At 43.7% G+C, this 27,752-nt stretch overlaps 1 protein-coding gene across 5 annotated transcripts in view; it reads right to left on the reverse strand.

Moving 5' to 3' along the window:
* The window catches only part of tmc6a (transmembrane channel-like 6a), a 34,642-nt gene extending 7,394 nt beyond the window's left edge, over positions 1-27,248 (reverse strand). Inside the window, exons 1-14 of one of the 5 annotated variants that reach the window (XM_090197375.1) lie at positions 27,161-27,248; positions 26,582-26,624; positions 25,853-25,961; positions 23,413-23,519; positions 22,732-22,875; positions 21,775-21,930; positions 20,805-20,913; positions 20,545-20,620; positions 20,130-20,387; positions 19,541-19,743; positions 19,008-19,152; positions 15,725-15,871; positions 10,020-10,192; positions 5,968-6,058 (exon numbers count right to left, since the gene is read on the reverse strand). In XM_090197375.1, the coding sequence (XP_090053501.1) occupies positions 5,968-6,058; positions 10,020-10,192; positions 15,725-15,871; positions 19,008-19,152; positions 19,541-19,743; positions 20,130-20,387; positions 20,545-20,620; positions 20,805-20,913; positions 21,775-21,930; positions 22,732-22,875; positions 23,413-23,519; positions 25,853-25,905 (1,662 nt within the window). In that variant the 5' untranslated portion in view covers positions 25,906-25,961; positions 26,582-26,624; positions 27,161-27,248. Of the gene's footprint in view, positions 1-5,967; positions 6,059-10,019; positions 10,193-15,724; positions 15,872-19,007; positions 19,153-19,540; positions 19,744-20,129; positions 20,388-20,544; positions 20,621-20,804; positions 20,914-21,774; positions 21,953-22,731; positions 22,876-23,412; positions 23,520-25,852; positions 26,375-26,581; positions 26,625-27,160 lie in introns of those variants that run through there. The other 4 variants (XM_090197372.1, XM_090197373.1, XM_090197374.1 and 1 more) reach the window with 4 other exon arrangements.
* Between the last annotated feature and the right edge of the window lie 504 nt (positions 27,249-27,752).

Consider the following 27,752-nt stretch of genomic DNA (forward strand, 5'->3'; position numbering starts at 1 on the left):
ATATATTTTGTATTGGGCACAGGGGAGGGTAGTGTGTTTTTTATATATATTTTATATTGGGCACAGGGGAGGGTAGTGTGTTTTTTATATATATTTTATATTGGGCACAGGGGAGGGTAGTGTGTTTTTTATATATATATATTGTATTGGGCACAGGGGAGGGTAGTGTGTTTTTTATATATATATATATTGTATTGGGCACAGGGGAGGGTAGTGTGTTTTTTATATATATATATATATTGTATTGGGCACAGGGGAGGGTAGTGTGTTTTTTATATATATATTGTATTGGGCACAGGGGAGGGTAGTGTGTTTTTTATATATATATTTTGTATTGGGCACAGGGGAGGGTAGTGTGTTTTATATATATATATTGTATTGGGCACAGGGGAGGGTAGTGTGTTTTTTATATATATATTATATTGGGCACAGGGGAGGGTAGTGTGTTTTTTATATATATATTTTGTATTGGGCACAGGGGAGGGTAGTGTGTTTTTTATATATATATATATTGTATTGGGCACAGGGGAGGGTAGTGTGTTTTTTATATATATATTTTGTATTGGGCACAGGGGAGGGTAGTGTGTTTTTTATATATATTTTATATTGGGCACAGGGGAGGGTAGTGTGTTTTTTATATATATTTTATATTGGGCACAGGGGAGGGTAGTGTGTTTTTTATATATATTTTATATTGGGCACAGGGGAGGGTAGTGTGTTTTTTATATATATTTTATATTGGGCACAGGGGAGGGTAGTGTGTTTTTTATATATATTTTATATTGGGCACAGGGGAGGGTAGTGTGTTTTTTATATATATATTGTATTGGGCACAGGGGAGGGTAGTGTGTTTTTTATATATATTGTATTGGGCACAGGGGAGGGTAGTGTGTTTTTTATATATATATATTGTATTGGGCACAGGGGAGGGTAGTGTGTTTTTTATATATATATATTGTATTGGGCACAGGGGAGGGTAGTGTGTTTTTTATATATATATATTGTATTGGGCACAGGGGAGAGTAGTGTGTTTTTTATATATTGTATTGGGCACAGGGGAGAGTAGTGTGTTTTTTATATATATATATTGTATTGGGCACAGGGGAGGGTAGTGTGTTTTTTATATATATATATTGTATTGGGCACAGGGGAGAGTAGTGTGTTTTTTATATATATGTTGTATTGGGCACAGGGGAGGGTAGTGTGTTTTTTATATATATTTTGTATTGGGCACAGGGGAGGGTAGTGTGTTTTTTATATATATATATTGTATTGGGCACAGGGGAGGGTAGTGTGTTTTTTATATATATATATTGTATTGGGCACAGGGGAGAGTAGTGTGTTTTTTATATATATGTTGTATTGGGCACAGGGGAGGGTAGTGTGTTTTTTATATATATATTTTGTATTGGGCACAGGGCAGGGTAGTGTGTTTTTTATATATATTTTATATTGGGCACAGGGGAGGGTAGTGTTTTTTATATATATATTTTGTATTGGGCACAGGGGAGGGTAGTGTGTTTTTTATATATATATTTTGTATTGGGCACAGGGGAGGGTAGTGTGTTTTTTATATATATATATGTTTATATTGGGCACAGGGCATGGTAGTGTGTTTTTTATATATATATTTTGTATTGGGCACAGGGGAGGGTAGTGTGTTTTTTATATATATATTTTGTATTGGGCACAGGGGAGGGTAGTGTGTTTTTTATATATATTTTGTATTGGGCACAGGGGAGGGTAGTGTGTTTTATATATATATATTTTGTATTGGGCACAGGGGAGGGTAGTGTGTTTTTTATATATATATATGTTTATATTGGGCACAGGGCATGGTAGTGTGTTTTTTATATATATTTTGTATTGGGCACAGGGGAGGGTAGTGTGTTTTTTATATATATATTTTGTATTGGGCACAGGGGAGGGTAGTGTGTTTTTTATATATATATATATGTTTATATTGGGCACAGGGCATGGTAGTGTGTTTTTTATATATATATTTTGTATTGGGCACAGGGCATGGTAGTGTGTTTTTTATATATATATATTTTGTATTGGGCACAGGGCATGGTAGTGTGTTTTTTATATATATTTTGTATTGGGCACAGGGCATGGTAGTGTGTTTTTTATATATATATATTGTATTGGGCACAGGGGAGGGTAGTGTGTTTTTTATATATATATTGTATTGGGCACAGGGGAGGGTAGTGTGTTTTTTATATATATATTGTATTGGGCACAGGGGAGGGTAGTGTGTTTTTTATATATATTGTATTGGGCACAGGGGAGGGTAGTGTGTTTTTTATATATATATTTTGTATTGGGCACAGGGGAGGGTAGTGTGTTTTTTATATATATATATTGTATTGGGCACAGGGGAGGGTAGTGTGTTTTTTATATATATATATATATTGTATTGGGCACAGGGGAGGGTAGTGTGTTTTTTATATATATATATATATTGTATTGGGCACAGGGGAGGGTAGTGTGTTTTTTATATATATATATTTTGTATTGGGCACAGGGGAGGGTAGTGTGTTTTTTATATATATATATTGTATTGGGCACAGGGGAGGGTAGTGTGTTTTTTATATATATATATATTGTATTGGGCACAGGGGAGGGTAGTGTGTTTTTTATATATATATATTTTGTATTGGGCACAGGGCATGGTAGTGTGTTTTTTATATATATATATTTTGTATTGGGCACAGGGGAGGGTAGTGTGTTTTTTATATATATATATTGTATTGGGCACAGGGGAGGGTAGTGTGTTTTTTATATATATTGTATTGGGCACAGGGGAGGGTAGTGTGTTTTTTATATATATTGTATTGGGCACAGGGGAGGGTAGTGTGTTTTTTATATATATTGTATTGGGCACAGGGGAGGGTAGTGTGTTTTTTATATATATTGTATTGGGCACAGGGGAGGGTAGTGTGTTTTTTATATATATTGTATTGGGCACAGGGGAGGGTAGTGTGTTTTTTATATATATATTTTGTATTGGGCACAGGGGAGGGTAGTGTGTTTTTTATATATATTGTATTGGGCACAGGGGAGGGTAGTGTGTTTTTTATATATATTGTATTGGGCACAGGGGAGGGTAGTGTGACCTTACCCCCCTCCAAAGGTGCGGACTCTGGCCGCAAAACCTGAACCTATAGGGGAGGGTCTGGGTGGGCATCTATCCGCGGTGGCGGCTCTGGTGCGGGACGTAGACCCCGCTCCACCTCTGGCTCACCCCGCTTTGGTGGCGCCTCTGGTGTGAGGACCCTCTCTGCGGGCCCCAGACTGGGGACCCTCGTTGCGGGCCCCGGACTGGGCAACCTCGTCCGGGGCCTGCAGAGAGGGCCTTTTTTATGTCTCTTTTTGGTTTGGTCAGGGTGTGATTTGGGTGGGCATTCTATGTCCTTTATTTCTATGATTTGTGTTTCTATGTGTTGGCCGGGTATGGTTCTCAATGGTAATGGTATGGTACTATTCAATGAAGCTGCCAGTTGAGGACTTGTGACAAATAAAAAAAATCTATCAATCCAAACAGTGCAGCGGCCATTTGACAAATGGAAAGAGGCATCTGTTACAAAACACCAAAATGACAGTTTAATGACAGTCGGAGATTGTCAACACAAGCCTTCAATACTGGGAAGGCCTACAAGGTAGGGAGGGATGCATTTCCAGTTGTCAGTCTATTTGTTGTGGTGCTGAAAACGTAAATCATGAAATTGAGGTGCATGGAATTGGTATGCTTTGTTTATTGGTTGTGTGGTGCATTGGGACAGAAACCTGTTGGTGGAAAATGTGTCACATATTTGACATAGTTATACATATGGCATTAACATTTTAAATCTGATTTCCCCCTAGCTGATCATTGTCTGCATCCGGCTCTGATTGTAGAGTAATGAAACATGCAGGGAGAGTGAGCTCCTCGGTGGTGGTCGGCCAACCCTCAACCTGCACGGCATCAATCGTGCCACAAAAGCATGCTGAAGTGGCAAAGTTGATATCCATGTTTATAAACACAGTGTTGCTACAGTTGTTATTTGTGGTTGTAAACATTATTTAGAGTTAATTCTATGAGGGGGGAGGGTGTGCAATTTATTTTACAGTGAAAAGGGGGGGGGGGGTCATGTGTAAATAGTTAAGCTGAGAAGGGAGGTACAGTGCCTTGCGAAAGTATTCGCCCCCCTTGAACTTTGCGACCTTCTGCCACATTTCAGGCTTCAAACATAAAGATATAAAACTGTATTTTTTTGTGAAGAATCAACAACAAGTGGGACACAATCATGAAGTGGAACGACATTTATTGGATATTTCAAACTTTTTTAACAAATCAAAAACTGACAAATTGGGCGTGCAAAATTATTCAGCCCCCTTAAGTTAATACTTTGTAGCGCCACCTTTTGCTGCAATTACAGCTGTAAGTCGCTTGGGGTATGTCTCTATCAGTTTTGCACATCGAGAGACTGACATTTTTTCCCATTCCTCCTTGCAAAACAGCTCGAGCTCAGTGAGGTTGGATGGAGAGCATTTGTGAACAGCAGTTTTCAGTTCTTTCCACAGATTCTCGATTGGATTCAGGTCTGGACTTTGACTTGGCCATTCTAACACCTGGATATGTTTATTTTTGAACCATTCCATTGTAGATTTAGCTTTATGTTTTGGATCATTGTCTTGTTAGAAGACAAATCTCCGTCCCAGTCTCAGGTGTTTTGCAGACTCCATCAGGTTTTCTTCCAGAATGGTCCTGTATTTGGCTCCATCCATCTTCCCATCAATTTTAACCATCTTCCCTGTCCCTGCTGAAGAAAAGCAGGCCCAAACCATGATGCTGCCACCACCATGTTTGACAGTGGGGATGGTGTGTTCAGCTGTGTTGCTTTTACGCCAAACATAACGTTTTGCATTGTTGCCAAAAAGTTCAATTTTGGTTTCATCTGACCAGAGAACCTTCTTCCACATGTTTGGTGTGTCTCCCAGGTGGCTTGTGGCAAACTTTAAACAACACTTTTTATGGATATCTTTAAGAAATGGCTTTCTTCTTGCCACTCTTCCATAAAGGCCAGATTTGTGCAATATACGACTGATTGTTGTCCTATGGACAGAGTCTCCCACCTCAGCTGTAGATCTCTGCAGTTCATCCAGAGTGATCATGGGCCTCTTGGCTGCATCTCTGATCAGTCTTCTCCTTGTATGAGCTGAACGTTTAGAGGGACGGCCAGGTCTTGGTAGATTTGCAGTAGTCTGATACTCCTTCCATTTCAATATTATCGCTTGCACAGTGCTCCTTGGGATGTTTAAAGCTTGGGAAATCTTTTTGTATCCAAATCCGGCTTTAAACTTCTTCACAACAGTATCTCGGACCTGCCTGGTGTGTTCCTTGTTCTTCATGATGCTCTCTGCACTTTTAACAGACCTCTGAGACTATCACAGTGCAGGTGCATTTATACGGAGACTTGATTACACACAGGTGGATTGTATTTATCATCATTAGTCATTTAGGTCAACATTGGATCATTCAGAGATCCTCACTGAACTTCTGGAGAGAGTTTGCTGCACTGAAAGTAAAGGGGCTGAATAATTTTGCACGGCCAATTTTTCAGTTTTTGATTTGTTAAAAAAGTTTGAAATATCCAATAAATGTCGTTCCACTTCATGATTGTGTCCCACTTGTTGTTGATTCTTCACAAAAAAATACAGTTTTATATCTTTATGTTTGAAGCCTGAAATGTGGCAAAAGGTTGCAAAGTTCAAGGGGGCCGAATACTTTCGCAAGGCACTGTACATTTTTTGTATGACACCTTGAGTTGGACCAGCCTCCCTAGTAAATATAGAACTGTCCCCTACTACTACTTTGGGCCATAAATTCTTAGCTACTAATGTTTCAATGAAAGGGGACCTTAATTTGAAGGTGACATCTTGTTTTATGACAGACAGCATGGTGACAAGTATCAGGTGTCTTACCTGCAGACCATGTTGCTCTGGTTCAGCTGCAATTTTCCCCAGCCAATGGTAGCACAGTACGCCAAGAATGCTCACCTTCAGCAGTAGGTTCCTGTATAAAAACAGGATGTACAGTATCAAGTGTCTCAGAGTAAGAGTGCTGATTTAAGGTCAGTTTAGCCCAGCCATACTGAAATGGAGGACCGTGGTCCGGACCCAGAACGGGGTCAATACACACAGCGGGTCCTGACTTTTTTGGGGTGAACTTAGTCAGGCTTTCAACTTGCTGCTGTTGATTTATAATAGAATGCACAAGGTGCAATTTGGAAATGTCTAAGTGCATGGACAGTTTTCTTCTTATGTCATTCACTGACAGACCTACAGCTATTTACAACTGACAAATGTTCAGTTGTTAAACTACTAGCCCATGTAAGCTAGACACAGTGTATTGAGAAAGTATTCAGACCCCTTGACTTTTTACACATTTTGTTACGGCTTTATTCTAAAAATGGATTAAATAAATAAATCTAATCAATTTACACACAATACCCCATAATGACAGAGTGAAAACAAGTTTTTACGTAAATAATTTGAATTCGAAATTGAGCTCAGGTGCTTCCTGTTTCCATTGATCATCCTTGAGATGTTTCTAAAACTTGATTGGAGTCCACCTGTGTTAAAGAGTCTATATAAGGTCCCACAGTTGGCAGTGCATGTCAGAGCAAAAACCAAGCCATGAGATTATAAGAATTGTCTGTAGAGCTCCGAGACAGGATTGTGTCGAGGAACAGATCTGTGGAAGGGTACCAAAAAATGTCTGCAGCATTGAAGGTCCGCAAGAACACAGTGGCATCCATCATTCTTAAAAGGAAGAAGTTTGGAGTTCTTCTGTGGAGATGGGAAAACCTTCCAGAAGGACAACCATCGCTCCAGCACTCCACCAATCCGGCCTTTATGGTAGAGAGGCCAGACGGAAGCCATTCCTCTGTAAAAAGGCACATGACAGTCCGCTTGGAGTCTGCCAAAAGGCTCTCAGACCATGAGAGACAACATTCTCTGGTCTGATGAAACCAAGAGTGAACTCTTTGGCCTGAATGAGAAGTTTCATGTCGGGAGGAAACCAGGCACCATCCCTACGGTGAAGTATGGTGGTGGCAGCATCATGCTATGGGGATGTTTTTCAGCGGCAGGAACTAATCAGGATCAAGGGAAAGATGAACGGTGCAAAGAACAGAGAGATCCTTGATGAAAACCTCCTCCAGACCACTCAGGACTTCAGACTGGGGTGAAGGTTCACTTTCCAACAGGACAACAACCCTAAGCACACAGCCAAGACAATGCAAGAGTGGATTCAGGACATCTTGAACCTGATCGAACATCTCTGGAGACCTGAATATAACTGTGTAGCGACGCTCCCCATCCAACCTGACAGAGCTTGAGAGGATCTGCAGAGAAGAATGGGAGAAACTCCCCAATACAGGTGTGCCAAGCTTGTAGCGTCATACCCAAGAAGAATCAAAGCTGTGATTACTGCCAAAGCTGCTTCAACAAAGTACTGAGTAAAGGGTCTGAATACTTATGCAAATCTGATATTTCAGTTTACATTTTTTAGACATTTCAAACAAATTCTAGAAACCTGTTTTTGCTTTGTCATTATGGGGTATTGCGTGTAGATTGAGGAGGGAAAAACAATTGAAGAAATTTTAGAATAAGGCTGTAGCGTAACAAATGTGTAAAAAGTCAAGGGGTCTGAATACTTTCTCAATGCACTGTAGGTAAGTTAGGCTAACCAGCTACATGTCAGCTAGATAACTGGTTAGCCTAATTTACCTATCTAAATCTTGCAGTTATCGTGGCTGGATTACGTTCCCAGGGCCCCCCATTGATTTTGTTGAGTCACTCAGGTATCATATGAACACACATTAGACATGTAGAATTGCAGGAAATTGGCTTTACAAACAGCAACATTTTCTCTCTGCCAACAAGAGAGGTGTGAACAGTTTGGGGTAGCACTGTGAGGGGGTTTGTTACTACGGCAACAACTGACAATATCCATCCACTGGTTTAGCCTTTCAGATCACAAATAATAAGATTATATTTACAGGGAGGAGCTAAACCTAGATCAGCACTTCTACTTTGAGAAGCTTGATACATGGCTCCAGATATTGTTAGAGGAAGGAACATTTGGTGAGTTTGTTAGGGCACGCGTTTTAAAAACGTTTTGCAACGTACAGCAAATATGAGCATTTCTTATTGGACAAGACCAAGTAGTCCCTCTGTTTCAGTTCATATCCTTCCGTTTGATGCCTAATGAACATGACCCTGCTGTACTACTTTGGCCATTGGATGGAGAGCTTTATTACACACAACACACACACACCCCCCCCTCCTATTGGGCCTCTGTTAACCACTTTGATAGGAGCATCTAAAAATGTTTACTCTGAAGTTATGGTATCTGTAGTATAGTATACTTTTGCGAAGGGCTCCATCCCTTTGTTGGTCCACTGACAACACCCTCCCATTTGTACTTCTTGTTTACACATGGAGGGAGCATACTAGCTCACTAACTGTTGTCCAAACCAGTTGTTAGACCTCTTTGCCTAAGCTGTTGATGGTTTCTTTGTTGCTATCCCTAGTTTTGCTTCACCTACTGTGGTTGAAAAAAAACTTTCCCAGTTTTCCAATAGATTTTTACGTCTTCGTCTTCTGTATTTCATCACTATGGACCATAGTAACCCACACCTTGAGTATCACCCTGTATGGTCCACCACGGTCTCTTATTAGCACCATAAGCTGAAGCGGGTCCTCCCTAATTGTCTTCCCCATGCCCTATATGAAACTTGTCCATTCCCTTTGTGATTATTTTAAAGGCCGAAATGTCAATATTTTAAACTTGCCTAATAAAACTAATAATTTTGAGTGGTGAGCCAGCGTTGCGCCTTTTCCTGTCCAATGGTGTTTACTCATTTTTAGGTTGCACCTTGACTCACGTTGGTTGAGCACCCTCTACTCCTTTCCAAATTGTATCTTTTTTTTTATATGGTGAAAAGTAAACAAGACTCAATGGTTGTGTCTGTGTGAAACATCTTGTGATTGTGTACAGGGGGCGGCAGTGGTTAGAGCGTTGGACTGGTAACCGGAAGGTTGCAAGTTCAAATCCCAGAGCTGACAAATCTGTTGTTCTGCCCCTGAACAGGTAGTTCCTAGTTCCTAGGCCATCATTGAAAATAAGAATTTGTTCTTAACTGACTTGCCTAGTTAAAAAAAAAAAAAAACTTGACCACCGAAATAACCCCCCACTTAACTCAAGACGAAACTTCACAAGACATTCAGAATACCTCCCATTGGTTTCCACTGTGCACCATGTGCACACTTGTTGGATTGGCTTTCTGTCCACGTAGGAGCCAACAAAATGTTCCCTGTGCTACTTGATTACTGCTTTGAATTAAAAAGGGACATTTTTCTGTAGTCAAGATTTGTCCACATTCCATGTATAGAGCTATCAGTATGCTTCAACCCCAACATTGTTTTAAAATGTAACCTTTATTTAACTAGGTAAGTCAGTTAAGAACAAATTCTTATTTTCAATGACGGCCTACACCGGCCAAACCCGGACGACGCTGGGCCAATTGTGCGCCGCCCTATGGGACTCCCAATCATACCCGGTTGTGATACAGCCTGGAATCGAACCAGAGTGTCTGTAGTGATGTCTCAAGCACTGAGATGCCGTGCCTTAGACCGCTCTGCCACTCGGGAGCCCGTTAATGTCACAATCCAAAATTAAATATAGGCTAAGCAACATGTCATTTACATATTTCCATTCATATTGGATTATGACATTAGCTTTGGTAAGATAATTCACCAACTTAATTTGTTGGACAACCAGGGTTGTCATTTTCACCAAAATTAGCTGTTTTTCCAGAAATCCCAGTTGGAAGATTCCCAGAGTCAGGAGGGAATAAGCAGGAAATCCAGAATCCTTCAACCAGGAACTCTGGAACTTACCACAATGCTAATGTACTAATGTGTGCCAAACACTGAACATCTCTGAACGCAGTTCTAGTCGTATTTACCTGAAGATGGAAACATAGAGACGTACAATGGGCGAGTTGAAGTTCTCCATCCAAGACACGAGGTTGAAGAGACCAGGGAGGAGGAGGTTCCCACAGGACACAACCCCAGGCAGAGCCAGCAGACGAGCCTCATGCACCACACTGACCTCCCCCTCTGCATCCTCAAGTCTCCTCTGGTCACATTGAAGGAAAATCATTAAACAAAGGACTGTGTTGTCAAGAAGAGAGAGTGTAACAAAATAGCAGGAGTGTTGCATAGGCCTACAGTAGAGACCAGGGGTGTTGCATAGGCCTACAGTAGAGACCAGGGGTGTTGCATAGGCCTACAGTAGAGACCAGGAGTGTTGCATAGGCCTACAGTAGAGACCAGGGGTGTTGCATAGGCCTACAGTAGAGACCAGGGGTGTTGCATAGGCCTACAGTAGAGACCAGGGGTGTTGCATAGGCCTACAGTAGAGACCAGGGGTGTTGCATAGGCCTACAGTAGAGACCAGGGGTGTTGCATAGGCCTACAGTGGAGACCAGGAGTGTTGCATAGGCCTACAGTAGAGACCAGGGGTGTTGCATAGGCCTACAGTAGAGACCAGGAGTGTTGCATAGGCCTACAGTAGAGACCAGGGGTGTTGCATAGGCCTACAGTAGAGACCAGGGGTGTTGCATAGGCCTACAGTAGAGACCAGGGGTGTTGCATAGGCCTACAGTAGAGACCAGGGGTGTTGCATAGGCCTACAGTAGAGACCAGGAGTGTTGCATAGGCCTACAGTAGAGACCAGGGGTGTTGCATAGGCCTACAGTAGAGACCAGGGGTGTTGCATAGGCCTACAGTAGAGACCAGGAATATTGCATAGGCCTACAGTAGAGACCAGGAGTGTTGCATAGGCCTACAGTAGAGACCAGGGGTGTTGCATAGGCCTACAGTAGAGACCAGGAATATTGCATAGGCCTACAGTAGAGACCAGGAGTGTTGCATAGGCCTACAGTAGAGACCAGGGGTGTTGCATAGGCCTACAGTAGAGACCAGGGGTGTTGCATAGGCCTACAGTAGAGACCAGGGGTGTTGCATAGGCCTACAGTAGAGACCAGGGGTGTTGCATAGGCCTACAGGAGTGTTGCATAGGCCTACAGTAGAGACCAGGTGTGTTGCATAGGCCTACAGTAGAGACCAGGGGTGTTGCATAGGCCTACAGTAGAGACCAGGAATGTTGCATAGGCCTACAGTAGAGACCAGGGGTGTTGCATAGGCCTACAGTAGAGACCAGGAATGTTGCATAGGCCTACAGTAGAGACCAGGAGTATTGCATAGGCCTACAGTAGAGACCAGGGGTGTTGCATAGGCCTACAGTAGTGTTGCATAGGCCTACAGTAGAAACTGGAGTGTTGCATAGGCCTACAGTAGAGACCGGGAGTGTTGCATAGGCCTACAGTAGAGACCAGGGGTGTTGCATAGGCCTACAGTAGAGACCAGGGGTGTTGCATAGGCCTACAGTAGAAACCGGAGTGTTGCATAGGCCTACAGTAGAGACCAGGGGTATTGCATAGGCCTACAGTAGTGTTGCATAGGCCTACAGTAGAGACCAGGAGTATTGCATAGGCCTACAGTAGAGACCAGGGGTGTTGCATAGGCCTACAGTAGTGTTGCATAGGCCTACAGTAGAGACCAGGAGTGTTGCATAGGCCTACAGTAGAGACCAGGAGTGTTGCATAGGCCTACAGTAGAGACCAGGGGTGTTGCATAGGCCTACAGTAGAGACCAGTAGTGTTGCATAGGCCTACAGTAGAGACCAGGAGTGTTGCATAGGCCTACAGTAGAGACCAGGGGTGTTGCATAGGCCTACAGTAGAGACCAGTAGTGTTGCATAGGCCTACAGTAGAGACCAGGGGTGTTGCATAGGCCTACAGTAGAGACCAGGAGTGTTGCATAGGCCTACAGTAGAGACCAGGAGTGTTGCATAGGCCTACAGTAGAGACCAGGGGTGTTGCATAGGCCTACAGTAGAGACCAGGGGTGTTGCATAGGCCTACAGTAGAGACCAGTAGTGTTGCATAGGCCTACAGTAGAGACCAGGAGTGTTGCATAGGCCTACAGTAGAGACCAGGGGTGTTGCATAGGCCTACAGTAGAGACCAGGGGTGTTGCATAGGCCTACAGTAGAGACCAGGAGTATTGCATAGGCCTACAGTAGAGACCAGGGGTGTTGCATAGGCCTACAGTAGAGACCAGGAGTGTTGCATAGGCCTACAGTAGAGACCAGGAGTATTGCATAGGCCTACAGTAGAGACCAGGGGTGTTGCATAGGCCTACAGTAGAGACCAGGAGTGTTGCATAGGCCTACAGTAGAGACCAGGAGTATTGCATAGGCCTACAGTAGAGACCAGGAGTATTGCATAGGCCTACAGTAGAGACCAGGAGTGTTGCATAGGCCTACAGTAGAGACCAGGAGTATTGCATAGGCCTACAGTAGAGACCAGGGGTGTTGCATAGGCCTACAGTAGAGACCAGGAGTGTTGCATAGGCCTACAGTAGAGACCAGGAGTATTGCATAGGCCTACAGTAGAGACCAGGAGTATTGCATAGGCCTACAGTAGAGACCAGGAGTATTGCATAGGCCTACAGTAGAGACCAGGAGTGTTGCATAGGCCTACAGTAGAGACCAGGAGTATTGCATAGGCCTACAGTAGAGACCAGGGGTGTTGCATAGGCCTACAGTAGAGACCAGGAGTGTTGCATAGGCCTACAGTAGAGACCAGGAGTGTTGCATAGGCCTACAGTAGAAACCGGAGTGTTGCATAGGCCTACAGTAGAGACCAGGAGTATTGCATAGGCCTACAGTAGAGACCAGGGGTGTTGCATAGGCCTACAGTAGAGACCAGGAGTATTGCATAGGCCTACAGTAGAGACCAGGGGTGTTGCATAGGCCTACAGTAGAGACCAGGAGTATTGCATAGGCCTACAGTAGAGACCAGGGGTGTTGCATAGGCCTACAGTAGAGACCAGGAGTGTTGCATAGGCCTACAGTAGAAACCGGAGTGTTGCATAGGCCTACAGTAGAGACCAGGGGTGTTGCATAGGCCTACAGTAGAGACCAGGGGTATTGCATAGGCCTACAGTAGAAACCAGGAGTGTTGCATAGGCCTACAGTAGAAACCGGAGTGTTGCATAGGCCTACAGTAGAGACCAGGAGTATTGCATAGGCCTACAGTAGAGACCAGGAGTATTGCATAGGCCTACAGTAGAGACCAGGAGTATTGCATAGGCCTACAGTAGAGACCAGGAGTGTTGCATAGGCCTACAGTAGAGACCAGGAGTATTGCATAGGCCTACAGTAGAGACCAGGGGTGTTGCATAGGTCTACAGTAGAGACCAGGAGTGTTGCATAGGCCTACAGTAGAGACCAGGGGTGTTGCATAGGCCTACAGTAGAGACCAGGGGTATTGCATAGGCCTACAGTAGAAACCAGGAGTGTTGCATAGGCCTACAGTAGAAACCAAGAGTGTTGCATAGGCCTACAGTAGAGACCAGGGGTGTTGCATAGGCCTACAGTAGAGACCAGGGGTGTTGCATAGGCCTACAGTAGAGACCAGGGGTGTTGCATAGGCCTACAGTAGAAACTGGAGTGTTGCATAGGCCTACAGTAGAGACCAGGGGTATTGCATAGGCCTACAGTAGAGACCAGGTGTGTTGCATAGGCCTACAGTAGAGACCAGGGGTGTTGCATAGGCCTACAGTAGAGACCAGGGGTATTGCATAGGCCTACAGTAGAGACCAGGAGTATTGCATAGGCCTACAGTAGAGACCAGGAGTATTGCATAGGCCTACAGTAGTGTTGCATAGGCCTACAGTAGAAACCAAGAGTGTTGCATAGGCCTACAGTAGAGACCAGGGGTATTGCATAGGCCTACAGTAGAGACCAGGGGTATTGCATAGGCCTACAGTAGAGACCAGGAGTGTTGCATAGGCCTACAGTAGAGACCAGGGGTATTGCATAGGCCTACAGTAGAGACCAGGAGTGTTGCACAGGCCTACAGTAGAGACCAGGGGTATTGCATAGGCCTACAGTAGAGACCAGGAGTATTGCATAGGCCTACAGTAGAGACCAGGAGTGTTGCATAGGCCTACAGTAGAGACCAGGGGTGTTGCATAGGCCTACAGTAGAGACCAGGGGTGTTGCATAGACCTACAGTAGAGACCAGGGGTGTTGCATAGGCCTACAGTAGAGACCGGGAGTGTTGCATAGGCCTACAGTAGAGACCAGGGGTGTTGCATAGGCCTACAGTAGAGACCAGGGGTGTTGCATAGACCTACAGTAGAGACCAGGGGTGTTGCATAGGCCTACAGTAGAGACCAGGGGTGTTGCATAGGCCTACAGTAGAGACCAGGGGTGTTGCATAGGCCTACAGTAGTGTTGCATAGGCCTACAGTAGAGACCAGGAGTGTTGCATAGGCCTACAGTAGAGACCAGGGGTGTTGCATAGGCCTACAGTAGAGACCAGGGGTGTTGCATAGGCCTACAGTAGAGACCAGGGGTGTTGCATAGGCCTACAGTAGAGACCAGGGGTGTTGCATAGGCCTACAGTAGAGACCAGGGGTGTTGCATAGGCCTACAGTAGAGACCAGGGGTGTTGCATAAGGCCTACAGTAGAGACCAGGGGTGCTGGAGGCGTTATCCGTTGGGCACAATGTTCAGTTCTTTGTTGCTATGAATATTAGTTGGGTGGGCAGTGGTCGCAGATCAGTCTTCTCAACTCCTATGGTCATTGTCAAACGTTGGCTATACAGAACAAACAGATCTGTGACCTGGCTATAGAAACACTGCAGTGCAGACAGACATTAAGGTAAGAACAAGCAAGGCTCTACATCGCTGACTATAGTCTGGTCCTCCCAGATCTGTTTGTGTTATTTAGCATGACAAAGTCCATAGGAGTGGGCTATACACCACAGATCTGGGACCAGGCTTCTGACCTACTCCAACATTGAGAACGTTGCATTCCCTTTCGAGTAGGCCCCCGAGACATCTCCCTATCTTGTTTTGCAGGCAACAACATGTCTTAAGCTGCTTTCTGATTTCACAATGTGATTTCCTCTGTCGACTCACCAAAGTATAATTCTGCAACAAACAAAAACCGTTCCTGTCTGATTCTCAGAGAAACTCTGAAAAAACCTTATCCCCAAAAACTGTGGCAATACTTAAAGTAAAGTGGTGATAGTCCTCTTCCAATGTCCACCCACTAACTTACTTACTTAGAAGGAAGTTATGTATTGCCAATATCCACCCACTAATGTTCTACTTAAAAAGGAAGTTATGTACAGTGTTGGGCAGTGTATTCTATGTGGTACGTTAGTATGAAAATGGGAAGGTAGCTAATGGGCTGGTGTGCCAGCAGCAGTGGGTTAGTGACAGAGTAAGCTCTCTCTCCTTCCTTGGTAAAGGCTCATCTATCTACCTTTGAGAGAGCAGCCACAAGAAACTCTGGCAGTAATACCCCTATTGTGCAAACCTGAACCGTACTGTGCTGGTCCGTATAGCCCATTTTCTTTCCACATTGTCCTCTCCAGCACAGTTCCAGCAGCTATAGAGGATGCCTAACCAGGCCAGTGCAGTACAGCTCATGCTTGGCTCAGCAGTATGAAAAAGGTGCAACAGTTTAGCTGGGGTTGGATTTGCATAGCGTTCTATGGTGTGATAGGAGCCCCCCCACACACACTAACCAGGTGCATGTACTTGGCAAAGCAGTGGATGCCGAGTGCACAGAAGAAGGTGCTCCCCAGAGAAATGCTCCATGCTAGCAGGTGCACCGCCATCCCAGACAGCCTGCCCTTCTCCTCCTCTCCGCCTTTCACCTCCGACAACAGCTCCTGGAAAGAATGAAGAGACAGTTTATTTATTTATTCAACAAGGACAGTACACAATAACCAACAATACAGCTCATTTTCATCAGTAGCCAAACAGTGTTTGTGAATGTAGAGTCAGTGAAACTACAACACTGAAAAATAACTTCCCCAGTCAGTATTTTAATCTGCGTCATAATGTAGTTCCTTGTAGCTAACTTAGTCTTATTTGTACATCTTAAAATGGTTGCATATTCTTGTTCATTTTCTGTTGACACTGGGCAAGAATGTAGCTTTCTATAGGCATGCTACACCACAAACACCTAGACCCACATCCTGTGTGTGTTTCAATACCAGCTAGAACAGTTGTCCTTTAAATACTGTAGATATGCAGATCTATCCGAGGCAAATTGACGGACTGGGAGTGGCCTTCAGCCTCTGACTGGCTGACTGACTGGGAGTGGGCTTCAGCCTCTGACTGGGAGGGGCCTTCAGCCTCTGACTGACTGACTGGGAGTGGCCTTCAGCCTCTGACTGACTGACTGACTGGGAGTGGCCTTCAGCCTCTGACTGACTGACTGACTGACTGGGAGTGGCCTTCAGCCTCTGACTGACTGACTGACTGACTGGGAGTGGCCTTCAGCCTCTGACTGACTGACTGACTGACTGACTGGGAGTGGCCTTCAGCCTCTGACTGACTGACTGACTGACTGGGAGTGGCCTTCAGCCTCTGACTGACTGACTGGGAGTGGCCTTCAGCCTCTGACTGACTAACTGAGAGTGGCCTTCAGCCTCTGACTGACTGACTGGGAGTGGCCTTCAGCCTCTGACTGACTGACTGACTGGGAGTGGCCTTCAGCCTCTGACTGACTGACTGACTGGGAGTGGCCTTCAGCCTCTGACTGACTGACTGACTGGGAGTGGCCTTCAGCCTCTGACTGACTGACTGACTGGGAGTGGCCTTCAGCCTCTGACTGACTGACTGACTGGGAGTGGCCTTCAGCCTCTGACTGACTGACTGACTGGGAGTGGCCTTCAGCCTCTGACTGACTGACTGACTGGGAGTAGCCTTCAGCCTCTGACTGACTGACTGGGAGTGGCCTTCAGCCTCTGACTGACTGACTGGGAGTGGGCTTCAGCCTCTGACTGACTGACTGGGAGTGGGCTTCAGCCTCTGACTGACTCACTGGGAGTGGGCTTCAGCCTCTGACTGACTAACTGGGAGTGGGCTTCAGCCTCTGACTGACTCACTGGGAGTGGGCTTCAGCCTCTGACTGACTCACTGGGAGTGGGCTTCAGCCTCTGACTGACTCACTGGGAGTGGGCTTCAGCCTCTGACTGACAGACTGGGAGTGGGCTTCAGCCTCTGACTGACAGACTGGGAGTGGGCTTCAGCCTCTGACTGACAGACTGGGAGTGGGCTTCAGCCTCTGACTGACAGACTGGGAGTGGGCTTCAGCCTCTGACTTAGCATAGAATATGAGCTTGATCAGGCCTCTATCCTATCTGTTCTATTTTGTTTGTTATAGTCTACGCAGGATTTTGCTCCTGCCCATCACTAACATGCCTGATTCAAACATGCCTGATTCAAATGATCAGCAAATAATCATGGCTCATCACACCTAAAACAAATGATCATGGCTCATCACACCTAAAACAAATGATCATGACTCATCACACCTAAAACAAATGATCATGGCTCATCACACCTAAAACAAATGATCATGACTCATCACACCTAAAACAAATGATCATGGCTCATCACACCTAAAACAAATGATCATGGCTCATCACACCTAAAACAAATGATCATGGCTCATCACACCTAAAACAAATGATCATGGCTCATCAAACCTAAAACAAATGATCATGGCTCATCACACCTAAAACAAATGATCATGACTCATCACACCTAAAACAAATGATCATGGCTCATCACACCTAAAACAAATGATCATGGCTCATCACACCTAAAACAAATAATCATGGCTCATCACACCTAAAACAAATGATCATGACTCATCACACCTAAAACAAATGATCATGACTCATCACACCTAAAACAAATGATCATGACTCATCACACCTAAAACAAATGATCATGGCTCATCACACCTAAAACAAATGATCATGACTCATCACACCTAAAACAAATGATCATGGCTCATCACACCTAAAACAAATGATCATGACTCATCACACCTAAAACAAATGATCATGACTCATCACACCTAAAACAAATGATCATGGCTCATCACACCTAAAACAAATGATCATGACTCATCACACCTAAAACAAATGATCATGGCTCATCACACCTAAAACAAATGATCATGACTCATCACACCTAAAACAAATGATCATGGCTCATCACACCTAAAACAAATGATCATGACTCATCACACCTAAAACAAATGATCATGACTCATCACACCTAAAACAAATGATCATGACTCATCACACCTAAAACAAATGATCATGACTCATCACACCTAAAACAAATGATCATGGCTCATCACACCTAAAACAAATGATCATGACTCATCACACCTAAAACAAATGATCATGGCTCATCACACCTAAAACAAATGATCATGACTCATCACACCTAAAACAAATGATCATGACTCATCACACCTAAAACAAATGATCATGACTCATCACACCTAAAACAAATGATCATGACTCATCACACCTAAAACAAATGATCATGACTCATCACACCTAAAACAAATGATCATGACTCATCACACCTAAAACAAATAATCATGGCTCATCACACCTAAAACAAATGATCATGACTCATCACACCTAAAACAAATGATCATGGCTCATCACACCTAAAACAAATGATCATGGCTCATCACACCTAAAACAAATGATAATGGCTCATCACACCTAAAACAAATGGTCAGTGAATCATGGACCACATTTGGCTGAATACGGTGTATTAGTGATGGACACCTGTTGATGTTAGTTCTACAGCACTAGAGTTGGAAACCCCTGGGTCTTGTTCATTAGGCACAAAATTGAATAAACAGACTGAAACAGGGAGGGACTACCTGGATTTGTCCAATAAGAAATGCTTATTGGAGTTTTTGGGCTGGAATTGTATTTTTATTTTTTCATTGTGAGCCCTAATGAACATGATCCTGTCCCGTACCTTGAGCTGGGTGGTGATGTTCTCCGACTGCAGCCTGACAGACATCTTCTTGCTGACTTTGAAATCCCAGGAGCAGAAGACCTTTATGGCCATGTTTCCCTGAGACTTGAACACACGGAAACTCCTCTCAAAGGACTTGGACATGCTAAGACAAGTACAATGAAAACATTTTATTAATCACATGAAAGACCAACAAGGAGAAAAAGGTCAAAGATCTGTCTTGCCAACTCTTATGGGCATTTTCACACCAACACGGACCATAGCAGTTGGCTGTAGAGCACAAGCAGATCTTGGACCAGGCTAACAAAGAGATTCCAAATGAATAGATCAGGGTCATATTCACGTTATGATCAATGGTTGCGTTTACACAGGTGGCCGAATTCTGATATTTTGCTGGTAATTGGTCTTTTGACCAATCAGATCAGATCTTTCGCCAATAATTGGGCAAAATATCAGAATTGGACTGCCTGTGTGAACGCAGCTTAAAAATGAAAATCTGATCCTATATCAGCACTTCAAAAGGTTTGAGAGACCTGTAAACAAGGACGATGCCGGTGATAAAGAATGTTATGCCGATGGTGAAGCAGTAGGCTAAGGGAATGTTGTAGGCCATCATGTGAGGGTCACTGGTGGTGCCGCAGCCAGTCCCGGCGGTGGCTTTATCAGGTCTACAACTGGTGTTGATGGTGGAGTTGGTGTAGTAGCCATAAAACATTAGAGAGTTCGAGAGATAACCCTGAGAAGGAAGAGAGGTGATGTGGTTTCAGAAACAGACTGACAACACTGATGTAGTGTTTTGATATAGAAGTGCTCTTGCAGGTGCTTTACATTTGTATGGGTGGGCATTGCATTGTGACTTAGCTAGGTATGTCAGCAGCAGTTGTTTTATTGGCGTAGGCTGGATTTACACTCCACTAGGTGTACTCTGTAGAGGCTCAACAACCACGTCGTGCTTTCACCGCACACAGCAGAGATTTTGGTACATGCCAGAAATTGTAACTTAACCAATCGATGACATTTCGCTGGACGATCGGTGGAGTTTAAACTTTAGAGTGAATCACATTAAGGTCAAAACCTTGTGGATGAACATAATCAACCAATCAATCATAAACCTCATCTTACCGTGCCGGTGAACAGCTCCAGGCCTGTGACTCTGTGGGAGCTGGGGGTGTGAAGGGGCGGGTGGATGGCCTGGGGGAGGACCAGGAACAGGCCGTTGATGAGGAAGAGAAAGACGTTGAAGAGCAGAAGAGTCCTGATGAAGAGAAAGTAGGAGAGCACACCAGTGCCAAAGCGGCCACCCAGCCTCTTCAAAGCCACCTGCCACAACTGCAGGGAACTGAGGATGAAGAGACATCCGAACCAGATGTGATACAAAGCCTGTGGACACAGAACGCAGAGTAACTTTCATGCCTAACATCTCTGTGCAGAGATTAACGTCAGGATTGGAGCACTTTCCTCAGATTTTACATCTGAATGATAGTCGTGAAATTGCCAACAGCATGTTTTATGCTAGTGATAGCTTGGTTATACTCACTCGCTTAAGGAGGCTACAGCAGGGAACCTGGCTGCTCAAGAGGGACTGTCCAACTTTGTCACTGAATACAAGTTTCCTAAGGAGAGATGTTGACTGTAAAAGGGGTCTTTGAAGATTCAGCAATGATGAGAGAAGGGTTTAAGTAGCTTTCGTGTAATTTGTTTATTGTCAAATTTTACATTGGCATCATGTAAAGCAAATGGTGTCCTGGAACAATTAAGATAATCAATTACAAACAATGAAGAGAATATGGCACACACCTCAGTTTAGTCTTCTCAGCCAGACTAAGGGGCGTGGCACGCAGCATACGCACACGGTCACCGGCCGACAGACTCTGAAGATTGTTGACCAGCTCCTGTCTCTTGGTCTCTGTAATCCACACAAAGTTAAAAGGATACCATAAAACTTCAATTTAATAGCCCAGGCATTTATTTGCTTCAATCACTGAACACAACCACAAATATAAGAGACAGGCTTGTATTTGCCTGGCTATTAAGAGAGCATGCAACTGGCATGCTGACTGCAGAAATGTCCAACAGAGCGGTTGCCAGATAATTTAATGTTAATTTCTCTACCATAAGCCACCTCCAACATTGTTTTAGAGAATTTGTCAGTAGGTCCAACCGGCCTCAACCACAGATCACATGTAACCACAAAAGCCCAGGACCTCCACATCCGGCTTCTTTTTTTTTAAGGTATAGGTGACCAACAAATCTGTAACTAACAAAAAAATGTGTTTGATACCATTCCACTTATTCCGCTCCGCCAATACCACAAGCCCGTCCTTCCCAATTAAGGTGCCACAAACCTACCGTGGTTCCCAGTCATGAAATCCATAGATTAGGGCCGAATTAAATGCATTTCAATTGACTGATTTCTTTATATGAACTGTTACTCAGTGAAATCTTTGAAATTGCTGCATGTTGATTTATATTTTTGTTCAGTATAACATTTTCTAACCAAACCTTGATATCTTTAGCTTCTACCAGCGGAGTCATTCTTGTTGGTACAGCCCATCTCAGCAGAGCACACAAAACAGACACCGACTCCCAGCGGAGGGACAGAATGTTCACTCTGTTCAAAGGTTGATCTAAAAGATCTAAAACTGTCTGGTTTCAGATACCATACACATTGTCCTGTGTCTGTAGTGAGGGTGGTAGAAGGCCCCTCAAAGCGGGTGAAAGACTATTGCCTTCAGGGGTGGATGGTGAAGTGGGTTTGGGGATTCACCTTCCTCACAGACATCCTCAGAGTCTGCCTCGATCCCATAGCCACGGATACTAGGTCTGGAGGAGAGGGAAACGTCTTGGGTCTGGCGGTGGTACCTGCGCAGCTGAGTAGAACGGATGTTGCACTGGGAGATGATTTCAAGACGACTCTGCTGCCCTGAGTGAGGAGAGACCATTTCCTGAGGTTTAAAAGGAGGAAAGATTACATTTACTACCTGGGTGTATTCACTAGGAACCAAACGGAAACAAATGGCCGAAACATTTGTCTAACCTGAACTTGTCCAATAAGTATTCTGTTGCACAGCATACATGGTTCGCTACGGTGTGCACTAATGAATACACCCCAGCAGTTTATTCAAACGTCAACCACTTGTGAGGTCAGTGGCTTTTGCGTAGGCCACATTCTCCTCCAGTAGTTTTCTGAAACTTCTGACACAGTAAGACAAGAGACAGGAAACTCATCTAATGACTTATTCATGTTCTTAGACCCCCCATTTTGACCATCCACATAGATGTAGATTTCCTAACCATTGTACATATTTAAAATGTGTGTGGTGCGTTTACACTTATCCAGAGCGACTTACAGTAGTGAGTGAATACGTTTTCATACTGATTCCCGGTAGGAATCGAACACACAACCCTGTGTGCTATGCTCTACCAACTGAGCCACATGGGTAACAGGGCAGAGACAAGAGGAACTGCAACATTTTTGTATGCTCTCAAAATATCACCCATAGTCTCTTTATGAGTCACACAAAAGCCTTTGGCCTGGGTCTTGTTCATTAGAGCACAACGTGGCAAAACCGTTTGCAACGTCAAACGAAAACAAGCATTTATTTGGACAAATTCAGGAAGTACCTCACGGTTTCAAGCCGTTTTCTTCCCTTCTGTGTCTATTAAACACAACCCTGAGGTTTCCCCTTAACAAATCGGCTTGTGACTGAAAGGATGGTCTCACCGATGCTGCGACTGGGCATGGAGGACAGGACCCTCAGGGTGGCGGTAGACCAGCTCTTCCTGACCAGAAGGTTGGTCTGTATGGATTCCTCACTCCTCTCATCTGCCCGCTCTCTGACATCACTCATCTGGCTGGCCAGCCTATCTGTGGGGAACATATGATTGAATATGATTAATCAGATGATAAAATATATTCAGTAAGACACACTGTACTGGCCTTGGTCGTGTTCATTAGGGCATGCAATGGAAAATTATTTAAAAAAAATTTCAACTGCAAACATTTCTTATTGAACAAGTCCAAGTAGCCTCTCCTTGTTTCATTCAGTTTTGTTACATTTGGTGCCTAATGAACACGACCCTGGTGGTAGTCTGCTTGCTTTATCCAACTCCTCTGTGTATTATGTTCTTTGTCATACATGTAGGCATGGCAATGATAAAGACAAGTTGGCTACAGCACAGTATGGGACCAGGCTAACACTGTTATGGACGTAGTGGTTATCAGAGGGAGTTAGAAGATATCAGTCCTCACCTCAATGAGCATATCAGTTCACTGGAAAACATTCACTTGTAACAAACTGGCTACGTCCTAAAAGACAACCGATTGCCCACATAGTGCACTACTTTTGACCAGGGCCCATAGGGAATAGGGTGCCACTTGGGATACAACCACATATAGAAGTACCTCTGCCTTCTGTTGTAAGGACCTCCATTTCCAGGGTTTCAGGACTGCCACTCTCCAGACCTGTTCCCGTCATAGAGTCCTGGGCCGTATCATCACCCCTAAGACTCCTGGTGAACGTTGAGCAATGGAATAGAAGAGGTTTATTTATACCAGACAGAGGGCTATGGTACACGTGCATGCATCAACAGACGGCTGTACAGATGAATGGACAGATACTTGTAAATGCGTAAACAAATGCACACACACACAGCAGTGTTATTCTAGTGGTTAGAGCGTTGGGCCAGTAACCGGAAGGTTGCTGGATCGAATCCCCGAGCTGACAAGGTAAAAATCTGTCATTCTGCCCCTGAGCAAGACAGTTAACCCACTATTCCCCCGCACCTCTCTGATTCAGAGGGGTTGGGGTAAATGCGAAAGACACATTTAAGTTGGACAACTGACTAGGTGTCCACCTTTCCCTTATTCTTGCTTTTATCTACATATAAAAACACATTCAATATGAATTATGCAACGATTGAGGAAAAAATAGCCAGTGCTTGTAGATGTTATGATTTCCTATTCTCAGGACAATGATTAATAGAACAAAAGGCTCCAATGTTGCCAAGGCAACTGGGGTCACTGGAACATATCCAAAAGAGAGAAACAGACCAGAGGACAAATAACTGCTTCTAAATGCTAGTAAAACTAAGCACGTGCTCTTCAACCGATCGCTGCCCGAACCCGCCCGCCTGACTAGCATCACTACACTGGACGGTTCTGACTTAGAATATGTGGACAACTACAAATACCTAGGAGTCTGGTTAGACTGTAAACTGTCCTTCCACTCACATTAAACATCTCCAATCCAAAATTAAATCTAGAATCTGCTTCCTATTTCGCAAACAAACGCCTCCTTCACTCATGCTGCCAAACATACCCTCGTAAAACTGACTATACTACAGATCCTTGACTTCGGCGATGTCATTTACAAAATAGCACCCAACACTCTACTCAGTAAATTGGATGGAGCCTATCATAGTGCCAACCGTTTTGTCACCAAAGCCCCATATACTACCCACCACTGCGACCTGTACACTCTCGTTGGCTGGCCCTCACTACATATCCGCCGCCAAACCCACTGGCTCCAGGTCATCTACAAGGCTCTGCTAGGTAAAGCCACGCCTTATCTCAGCTCACTGATCACCATAGCAACACCAAACTGTAGCACGCACTCCAGCAGGTATATCTCACTGGTCATCCCCAAAGTCAACACTTACTTTGGCCGCCTTTCCTTCCAGTTCTCTGCTACCAATGACTGGAACAAATTGCAAAAATCTCTGAAACTGGAGTCTTATATCTCCCTCTCGAACTTTAAGAATCAGCTGTCAGAGCAGCTTACCGATCACTGTACCTGTACACAGCCAATCTGTAAATAGCACACCCAACTACCTCATCCCCATATTATTACTTACCCTCTTGCACCCCAGCATCTCTACTTGCACATCATCATCTTTACATCTATCACTCCAGTATTAATGCTAAATTGTGATTATTTTGCCTCTAGGGCCTATTTATTGCCTACCTCCCTTCTACATTTGCACGCACTGCACATAGATTCTTCTATTATTCTTTTCTATTGTGTTATTGACTGTACGATTGTTTATGTGTAAGTCTGTGTTGTTTTTGTCGCACTGCTTTGCTTTATCTTGGCCAGGTCGCAGTTGTAAAAGAGAACTTGTTTTCAACTGGCCTACCTGGGTTAAATAAAAGGTGAAATAAAAATAAAATAAATAAATCGAAAATCATTTCTGTAAAAAAAAATTCTGTGTACACTAACTACTAAAACCACGTATAACGTATGTAGAACAGATAATGGAGCTATATATTTTAAATAAGATTGTCTTTGAGAACTAACATTCACTAAACAAACACTAGACAGTCTGGGAGAAACTAAAATTACTAAATGTCACTGCAATAAAGAAGCACTTTTTTATCAACTTCCACTGTACTCCAAAAGCTCTTTGCTTCAGTTTGCTCCTCAAATCAACCTTGGTTAGAGAGCGGCAGTGTTCCCTTCCCTTACAACCATACAGTAGTTGGACAGCGTTAAAGGAACTTTTGAATGGGATGTTTAGACCTTGACTAATCTCACGTGAACAGACTACATAAACATAAATGGTCATCCAGTATCTGACCAAATTACGCAATAATGTTGTTCCGGGTTAACTGAGATTAAACCTTGACCTATTCCAAACTAATGATGTCCTATGCACCAACTATGTACAACCAGACAGAGAGAGTGTTTGTGAAACTAGAACTAACAACGAGGAACAACAAAGCACACACAATAATGCAGTATCTCCTGCAGAATATGCAACTGTGGACAGACATGGGCTACAAAACACAGCTCTACTTAAACATCCTGCCATTAACAGAGAGATGAGAGTAAAGAGCAACTTACTCTAATTCAAGCTCCATTATAGGTCTCAGATTGAAGTCCACACTGTATGCCATCCTCCTGGTCTTCACTCTGCGTGGCCACACCTGTCTGTCTGTATCATGGACTTACCCTTTTCCAATCAGACAGAACCATAGGGGAGCACACCAAGAAGAAAGGATTGGTGGAACAGAGGTACTGTTGCATTATATACTGTAGTTAGTGCATCGTCCCAGTCTTGTCTTCCAGTTGCCAGGAGAGGGAACTATTAGGAGCTCTTAGTGGGTGGGTTTAGGAGTTAGGACTTCGTCTGACCAACTTACACTCTCAACTCATTATCTACCAAACCCAAAATATGAAGAAAAAAAAAAAGACTGACGGAAGGGTTGTTTCACAATCAAAAGAAGACTATAGAGGAAGTGGTCCCTCCCACAGACCACTAGTGTACTCCTTCCTCCATCCTCCATCCTCCCAAAGATCCTTATCACAGGCAATGTGCCATGTTCACATGTTATCAGGAACTTCTTCAACAGGAATTGAGAGGAACTTGTGGAGGTTAAATAAAATAAAAACAATCAAGGACTAACCATCCATTATATCAACATTATTGTTGTAAGCATACATTGTTTACATTTCATTCATTTACAAACAGAGTAAAACAAGCTTTCGGGTTCTGATGGGGTAGTACAGTTGAGCTAAGCCCATGAGGCATTTAAGTTCTATTCTGCAAAAACGTATGTAGAAATTGCTTACTGCCCCTTTAAGCTCCCTCTTGGATCAAGTTGAGTTCATTTTCCTAAAGAAAAACAACAACACAGTATGCATATTTCTAATAACTAGTTTCTGGAATACCTTTGGATTTTATATAAAGCTATCCAACAAAATGTATTAAATAAATTCATCCAGAGTTTCTAAGTGATTGACAGCAGTGGAGGATGGTGGGAGGAGCTATAAGATGACAGCTCATTGTAATGGCTGGAATGGAATCATTGAAACAGTATGAAACATATGGAAACCTCATGTTTGACTCGGTTCCAATAACTCCATTCCAGCCATTACACAGAGCCCGTCCTCCTATAACTGTTCCCAACAGCCTCCACTAATTAACAGCTGTGAAATGATTCAACGTGTTAGTTCCATTTCCACAGGTTTCCAGATGGAAACACAATAGAAACAACACCAGTCAATACACTAAACTTCTGAATCATTATTCATAGGCAGTAGCCTATGACTTAGCAAAACTACATATGTATTGTAACTGCAAAAAGTAACTTCAAATTGAATAGTTTGATGCACAAGACTTGCATTATCGATGTATGTTCTACCCCTCACCATTTCTGAAGACTTCATTTTTTCAAGACTGCCATGCACAGCCCCAAATCACCAATCAACTTTCAGCTCGAGCGGCTTTCTCTGGCGCAGACTCAACCAATGAAATACATTCTCCTCATTAGAGGTGTGTTCATTATGCGAAAAGTTTCGAAAACGTCAATAAAATATTTCCAAATGAATGTCAAGTTTATTCTAGACAGTTTGAATACATTTTGTAAGTCAATGTAACATTCTAATTGCAATCCTGCGTCACAGTGGTGCACAACTAAAATGCATTGGCACATCACTAAAGAATGAAATGAAGTGAATATATAATTCATAATAAACTGTCTGTCTCTCACAGCAGGAATCCCTTGTGTGTGCTTCTGCTGTCCTCTAGTGGTAAACCTACATTATGAATGGAGTTTAGTGGGATATGATAGCAGTTGTTTGAGACGATATTAGTTAGAGAAGTGAATAACAGTGATATGCAGACCTCATAACAACACCAATAAATGTTTTCTATTTGGTGGTTAATATGCAATGTTTTCATGTCCAAAGCACATTACACAGCCTGTGTCCCAATCAAAAGGCAGCATCCTTGCTGATTGGG

The sequence above is a fragment of the Oncorhynchus mykiss genome, chromosome 13 (genome assembly GCF_057628025.1).
Source record: "Oncorhynchus mykiss isolate SJ-2025 chromosome 13, ASM5762802v1, whole genome shotgun sequence".
NCBI classification, from domain to species: Eukaryota; Metazoa; Chordata; class Actinopteri; order Salmoniformes; family Salmonidae; genus Oncorhynchus; species Oncorhynchus mykiss.